Source organism: Rhinoraja longicauda, chromosome 19 (assembly GCF_053455715.1).
Source record: "Rhinoraja longicauda isolate Sanriku21f chromosome 19, sRhiLon1.1, whole genome shotgun sequence".
NCBI classification, from domain to species: Eukaryota; Metazoa; Chordata; class Chondrichthyes; order Rajiformes; family Arhynchobatidae; genus Rhinoraja; species Rhinoraja longicauda.
The window spans coordinates 30,225,469-30,233,520 of NC_135971.1; the positions used below are offsets into that span (position 1 = coordinate 30,225,469).

The 8,052-nt window shown below is 43.8% G+C and overlaps 1 protein-coding gene across 1 annotated transcript; it reads left to right on the forward strand.

Annotated features, from left to right (window-relative positions):
* The first annotated feature begins 3,271 nt into the window (after window positions 1-3,271).
* Window positions 3,272-4,174, forward strand: LOC144602926 (putative G-protein coupled receptor 139). The gene has a single exon (XM_078416048.1). The coding sequence runs from the start codon at window positions 3,347-3,349 to the stop codon at window positions 4,172-4,174; it is 828 nt and encodes a 275-aa protein (XP_078272174.1). The 5' UTR covers window positions 3,272-3,346.
* Window positions 4,175-8,052: the final 3,878 nt, after the last annotated feature.

Here is an 8,052-nt window from a genome sequence, read left to right on the forward strand (position 1 = left end):
ATTTTCCGTCACCTACGATAAATTTATAATGCATCGTGGGCACTTTTATTTCCCTGCATTTATCTAAAACTTAAGAACTGGTCAAACTACCAACAGAGTTAGATGACTGCCGATGTTCCAGTCAGCAGTAACAATTCTAATTTTGAATTAGATTTCCAGCACGCGAGCATTGGATTTTTCATTAGATGGGGTAGCAATGCCAACATCGCTGAGTCAATTAGTCTTACATCAATTAGTCTTACATCAAGGTTATTTGAGTGTAAACATTATTGTGGCTGCCGGTTCCGTGAAGGGCATTTTTGACAATGTGACAAAGGCAAAATTAGACATTTTTGTATTTATGGAAAATTTCCACTTGTCCTCACCTTCCACCCATCAGCCGTGGCATACAGCACATAATCCTCCAACATTTTCGCCACCTCCAACGGAATCCCACTACTAGCCACATCTTCCCATCTCCACCCCTTTCCGCTTTCCGCAGAGACCCTTCACTCCGTAAATCCCTGGTGAACTCGTCCCTTCCCACCCAAACCACCCCCCAGGTGTTTGTCCCTGCAACTGTAGGAAATGCAACTCCTGTCCCTATACCTCCCCCTCGACTCCGGCCAAGGATCCCGATGGTCTTTTCATGTGAGGCAGAAGTTCACTTGCACCTCCCCCAACCTCATCTAGTGTATCCGCTGTTCCAGTTGTGGACTCTTGTATATCGACGAGTCCAAGCGCAGGCTCGACGATCGTATAGCTGAACACCTTCGCGCAGTCAGCCCAAACCTAACTGATCTCCCAGTTGCTCAACAATAGCTCTCCTTCCCATTCCCACACTGACCTTTCTGGCCTGGGACTCCTCCAGTGTCAGAGTGAGGTCCGGCGCAAATTGGAGGAAAATCACCTCATATTTCACTTGGGTGGATTACACTCCAGCGGTATGACCATTGACTTATCTAACCAAGTAGCCATTGCTTTCCCGCTCCTCCCCCTCCCCAGTTCTCCGACTAGTCTTACTGTCTCCCACTACATTTGATCGCCCACTCCCCTGACATCAGTCTGAAGAGGGGCCCCAACCCGAGGCGTCACCCTTTCCTTCTCTCCAGAGATGCTGCCTGTCCCGCTGTTTCGCCAGCACTTTGTGTCTATCTGCAAAATGATCCAAGTCTGAACCATTTGTATCAGTAATCTGATGTGGTGAGAGGAGTTCTGCACTTCCCCACCACCCCAGTCCATAGATTAATTTCAGTAATGGTGTTAATCAACAATAATACTTTCAAACCGTGATTTTAATTATCTGCCCGCAGGTTACCAAAATGTTCTTGTGGGATAAGTAAGGAATATAAAACAAATTCAAATGAATATAACTCGGCACAGTGGCTCAACTGATAGAGTTGCTGCCTCACACTGCGGGAGACCCAGGTTCATCCTGACCTCGGGTGCTGTGTCAGTGGAGTGTTCCCGTTTCGCCTGTCATCGCAAGGCTATCCTCGGTTGCGCCGGTTTCCTCCTCCATCCAAAGACATGCGGGTTTGTCAGCTAATTCGCTTCTCTAAAAATGCTGCCAGTGAATGGGGAGTGTAAGTTAAACTGGGATAACTGAGAGCTAGTGCTGTCTGTACGGGGTTTGTACGTTTTCCCCGTCACCGCGTGGGTTTTCGCCGAGATCTTCGGTTTCCTCCCATACTCCAAAGACGTGCAGGTTTGTAGGTTAATTGGCTCGATATGAATTTCCCCTAGTGTGGGATGGTGTTAATGTGCAGGGATCGCTGGTCGGTGCGAACTCGGTGGGACGAAGGGCCTGTTTCCGGGCTGTTTCTTTAACCTAAACTAAACTAAATTAGACAGATCTAAGCCCATCCATAATAAATCTTTGCGCATTGTGCATTTCGGTTAATTTAGTCGTCATTCCATTAGCGTAGAAGGGCCCTCTGCGGTGTTGGGTGATACAAGATACTTCGAATCTGATCTCCAGTTGGGTCCTGACACGTGTTTTGTAATGCACAGGGTCATAATCAGAGAAGAGCTGACAGATCCTTTTCAGGAAGCTGGCGGTGAATTCCAGGAGCCTCCAGCGAATGTAATGAGCTCTAGATTTAGATGTAAATGGTAGGTGGAGATAGATTGGCGATGATAAGAGGCAGAGATCGGTTGGAGAGACAGAACCTTTTTTTCTCTCAAACACGAGCGGGAAAGGATTCAATGGCAGATGGTGAAAGTTGAAAGGAAATGTGTAGGAAACCTTTTTTTTATACAGAGGGTGCTGTGTCCCTGGGACGCGCTGACAAGGTGATGATGGAGGCATATGAGGTGTTTTAATAGGTTAATGGGTACGCGGGGAATGGAGGGATCTCGACCAGGCAGAGGAGATTGACTGAACTTGACCTCAATTTCGATATAGACATTGTGGGGTGAAGGGCCTGATAGTGCGCTGTACTGTTCTATGTTCTATTATTTAAATCAATATTATAAATATAAATAACACTCTAGAGACAAAATTGCAAATTATCCACTCGATGCCGACGTAGAGCCAATGGTGAGTAATAATAAGTAGGATGATACTTGGTTTGGCAAATATTGCCCTAAACCCGCAACTACCCCGCTGCCTGTCTACATTTTCACTCATTATTTCTGCCGACGTGATTCGAGACGAGCTCTCGACCGCACTATGGCTTTAGTCGTTTACAGTGGAGTGCTGCACTGGCCGCGAAAAAATCCCAAATAATGAATCATGAGTGCCCACCTAAGACGGTCACCGGAGCTTATGGCAAACCTTCCTGTCAAAAGTATGTATGGAAATCAATAACATAGAATAGTTCCAACATTTTTAAACAATCAAAGCAAACGATAAGAAAACACAAATAAACTAATATATTTCTCTATTCTACCCATTATTTCAGATCTTTAGAATGGAGAAAATGCAACAAAATTATTTGTTTTAAAGCCACCTCCAAAGAGGGTGGGCAGTCACCTGGAGCCGCGTTACATAAGCCAGTCATGTTTCGTACAAAGCGCAATTCAGCGAGATTACACTCCCGCTCAATACTTGGTCCAGGGTTCCGCCGCAGAGACGTGTCTGATCAGCAGCAATGCGTTCTGACTTCAGCACTGCAAAGAACAGACACACTAGTCTGAGTTGAGCTGACGAACAAAATTGCAACCGATTTTCCACTTAAACTATCGGATAAATATTGTGCAATAAATTCTAATCCAGATGATGAAACATCAACTATTCAGCGTCTCATATCAAATATCATTATTAATATACATTTGTTTTGTTGCAGCAAATTTGTTGGCTATCCTCATCTTGTTCCGAGGGAACTGCGGTCTCTCCGAATGCATCACTCGTTACCTGCTGGGAATGGCAATCGCTGACTTGATGGTTATTACATTTGTTGTAATTTTAGATGAGATTATTAATACATATTTTCCATATAACTTCTTCAATCACACCGCTATTTGCAGATTGATTCTCACCATGATTTTTATTTCCCTGGATTGTTCAGTATGGCTCACTGTGGCTTTTACTTTCGATCGCTTTATTGCCATTTGCCATCAAATGCTACGAGCAAAATATTGCACTGAAAAAAATGTGACTATAGTGATAGCTGTGGTGTTTTGTGCAAGCATTGTAGAAAACATTCCGTACTATTTTATATACGAACCTCGCGAGGTAGTTAATGGCGTCGAGTGGTCGTGCTATGTAAAATCAAGCTTCTATACGTTACCTATTTGGGCGGCATTTTTGTGGCTGGAAACGATTTTGAGCCCATTTGCACCCTATGTGTTGATCTTGCTGCTTAATTCCCTGACCATCAGGCACATAATACTGGCTAATCGTGTGAGGAGTGGATTACGTGGAAACAACAGTACTGCGAAACACACGGACCCAGAGATGGAGAACCGCAGAAAATCCATCGTTTTGCTGCTCGCCATATCTGGCAGCTTTATTCTCTTGTGGATGGTTAATTTGATATGTTTCATATGCGTGCAATTTACTGACACGCAATTTTTGGAAGCAAGTTACAATGATCCCTTCACTATTGCTGAGTTATCAGGGTACATGCTGAAGTCTTTGAGTTCTTGCACAAACACCTTTATTTATGCTGTGTCCCAGAGAAAATTCAGAGAGGAAATGAAAAACGTGATCAAATGGCCCATGGCTCTTGTTGCCAAGGTAACCAAATAACCATACACCGAATATTTTTTACAAATCACAAATGTAATTGCCTTGAACAATATTGAACAAAATTGCACGCAAGATCTACAAATGTACCAAATGTCTCTGGAAGTTGTGTAAACTTCCAAAGAGCAGATACCGCAGAATGAAACTACTTATGAGATTTATTTACTTCAAGTTAGTTGTACAGATGTATGGGTAGGGAAGGTTTGTAGGATGATGGCCAAATAGAGTCAGAGACGTAGACAGCACGGAAACGGGCTGTTCAACCAAACTCGTCCCTGCTGATCAAGATACCCCATCTAAACCAGCCCCAATTGCCCGCGTATCGCCCATATCCATGGAACTATTCCCTGCCCATGTCCCAGCTCAAGCGTATTTTAAATGTCATTATAGTAACAGCGTCAACTACCTCCTCTGGCAGCTCGCTCCGTCCACCCACCGCACTCGGAGTGAGAAAGTTGCCGCTCAGGTTCCTATTATTTCTCTTCTCAGCTTAATCGTATGAACGTATGAACGTTTGGTTATTGATGCCACTACTGTGAGTAAAAGACTGTGCATTCACTCTATCGATTTCACTCATGATTTTATACATCTCCATAAGATCACCGCTCAGCTTTCTGTGCTCGAAGGAATGAAATCCCAGCCTATTCAACCTCGGCTCGTAGTTCTCTAAACTCTATTGTGGAATTCCTGCTGAATTTCCAGCTGAATAAAATCGTTTCTGTAGTAGGTTGACCAAAACCTGAACTCTACACGCGGCCTCAACGACGTCGCGTACAAAGGGCACCATATCGTCCCAACTATTTTACTCAAAACACTGACTGATGAAGGCCAAATGTACCAAAAGCCTCCTTTACCACAGGAACATTACATTTGGTGTGCAACGTAGCTAAGGAACGTTTAGAGGGACCTGGGTCAAACCGAGGCGGGCGGATTAGCGTAGAGCGACATGAGCAAGTTGGGCCAAGGTTCTGCCTTCGTATTTTCTGACTCCATGACTCTAAATGGGACTAGCCCAACATGCTAACATGGTCAGCTTGGACGGGATGGGCCGAAGGGCATATTACTGAGTTGCAAAACTCTATGATTATGATTTTATCATTCTCGCTGGTCAGGCGGGATGTTCTTACATCCATCCCTCAGCGAGGATGTATAACCTCGTTTTCCTTGTTCAAGCTCTCCCTCGAAACAGCACAGATCTGTGGGACAAACAGCTGCACGTCTCACAACACCTGTCAATGCCGAGAGACAAGCGGTCAAGCAATGATACGAAGGTTTCCGCGGGGAATTCGTCCGTCTGTATGGCCTTGTGATAACTCATTAGTGCAAAAAGAGTTTGAATTGTTCTAAATATCTTTGATAATCAGGAACACATATCTGTGTCACTTTCTGTATTTTTTGACTGGGTTTACCTTCCGCTCTCAGATCCCGAGCAAGTTTATCGCCTTAGATAATTGATAAATTACTTTAACCATGCATTCTAGATGGAATTAAGATGCACTGGAAGTTAATCTGTTAACCCATTCTATGTTATGTGTTGGTTGAGGTTGTGTAATTTGCTTATTTTATTGCTCTTATTGTTGGACTGTGGGTGACGAAATCTCGTCCAAAAGACTTGTCTTTTGGATGACAAATAAAGATATCCTGAATCCTAAATATGCGCATTTATTCCACCAGACACCAAATATGTCTATAAATAAATTGATTATATTCAAGAGCATTCTGGCTATTATTTACATAATTTTGATATAGAAAAATATCAAATGCATCACGTGCTTGATAATTAAAAACAAAATTAACCCGGTTTAATTAGTTTATACAATTATGTGCAGCTAATCCCAATCATTTTCCGTGTCACTTGCAGTTTCATTAAATATAAATTTAGCATTTGCTGGCGTTGCTGCTCGTAAACCTTTTAGCCTAACTCCTATTATTCACCCTTGAGGATCTCATCATTTCCCCGACCCAGGCCAAACGCAAATTGGAGGAAAAGGACCTCATATTTCGCTTGGGCAGCTTACAACCCAGCGGTATGAATATTGATTCCTCTCATTTAAAGTGGCCCTTGCATTGCCTCCGTCTCATTGTCCCTCCTCCACCCTAATGGGCCTCGTAGTTTCCCTGTCGTCCTGTGTAGTGTCACTGTTCGTTATCACGTTTCCACAGCAATCAATGGACTGGACCATTGTGGGGTCCGCCTTTCCTTGATCATCGATGCTGGTTTTTTTGGGTTATTTTCATACCTTTTATTAATTCATTCTTTGCACCTTTCCCTTACCTCTAGTTTCCTTCTTCCCTGACTCTCCGTCTGAAGAAGGCTTCGGTCCCGAAACATTACCAATTCATTTTCTCCGGAGATGTTGCCTGACCAGTTGAGTTAGTCCAGCATTTTGTGTATAGCTTCTAAAATTACCTATCTGTTTTCGATGGGAATAACGATAAGGGACTACGTTACTCTCTGCTACTCACTTTCATGGAACCCAAAAGGTCGGTCTGTAAATCAATGCCCCTAAAGGTCCATTCATTTACTGTACAAATCTCTCTTATTTTTGAGCGCATCACATCACACATGCAATATTGACTTTTTCGGGCTGCAATGTGCCCTGATATAGAATCATACAGCCACACTCATAGAGTCAAGGAGCCTTCAGCCCAACTTGCTGGGATGACCACGATCCCGCATCTACACTAGTCCCACCTCCCTGCATTTGGCCCATATCACTACAAACCTATCCTATCCGTGTACTTCTGCAAGAAAGGAACATAAGGTCCCAAATCTTGCACACTATCCCCGACATATGAAAGGAAGCATGCCGTACGACATTTTCATCTTCCTGCCAAACTGTTACAAATTCTAGAGAATCATAGGGTTAGATTCATACATCATGGACACGGGCCATTCGGTCCAACTAGACCATGTCGAACAAGACACTCGACTTGAAGTAGTCCAACCTGTCCACATTTGCCCCAAATCACCCTACATATTTCCCATCCATGTACCTGCTCAAATGTGTTTCAAATGTTGCTGTAGTATCTGCCTCATGTACCTCCTCTGGCAGCCATTCCATATAACCACCACCCTCCATGTGAACATGTTGCCCCTCACGTTCCTATTAAATCTTTCCCCCTCACCTTAAACCTGTGACCTCTGGTTCTAGATTCCTACTACGCGGAGTGTCCTCCGATATATCAGACCAGGCACAAGAGAGTTATCTATCTTCATTCGCATTCGGACGGTCAGCACTTCACCCAATGGAATGCTGCCTATGTTCAAGATACTTCTATTAACTGTCCAAATATCCGCAAGCTTCGTGTTTTTCTCCTTGGTCAAAACAGAAGGGAATTACGCATCGAAGGCAGGCAACGAGAAACTTGCATCCCTCTGACTCTGTTCACCAATAGTTCTGAGGTCCCCACATTTACAGTTGATGTCCGACTTCTATTTAACTCCCTAAAATGTATCACCTCCGACTTGTCAGAATTCAATGCCAGCAGACAATTCCCCGCTCATATTTCATTCATATCTATGTGCTGCTGACATGGTCAGGTCATGGCTTTCGAAGTGTTTCAAAAGTGTGAAACGTGCTCAATTCTCACATGTACCGACAACGGAATGAGGAATTTGTTAATTGCAGCATCCCAACGTGGCCGAAAACGCAATAATTTAAAATAATAGAAAATGAGTTAAAAAAACCCAGAAACATAATAACCGTGATACTAATGAAAAAACACCGCAGTCGATAGTGCAACCAGAGAAAGGCCAAAGATGCTCAAGCTGCTGAGGTTAGTGCTGTGAAGCAAATCTGGAACCTCGTGGTCACGGTTTCACGCTCCGACTGGAGGTGGGAAATGAGAGCGCGGACAAGATGGTACTGAGTGTCTTT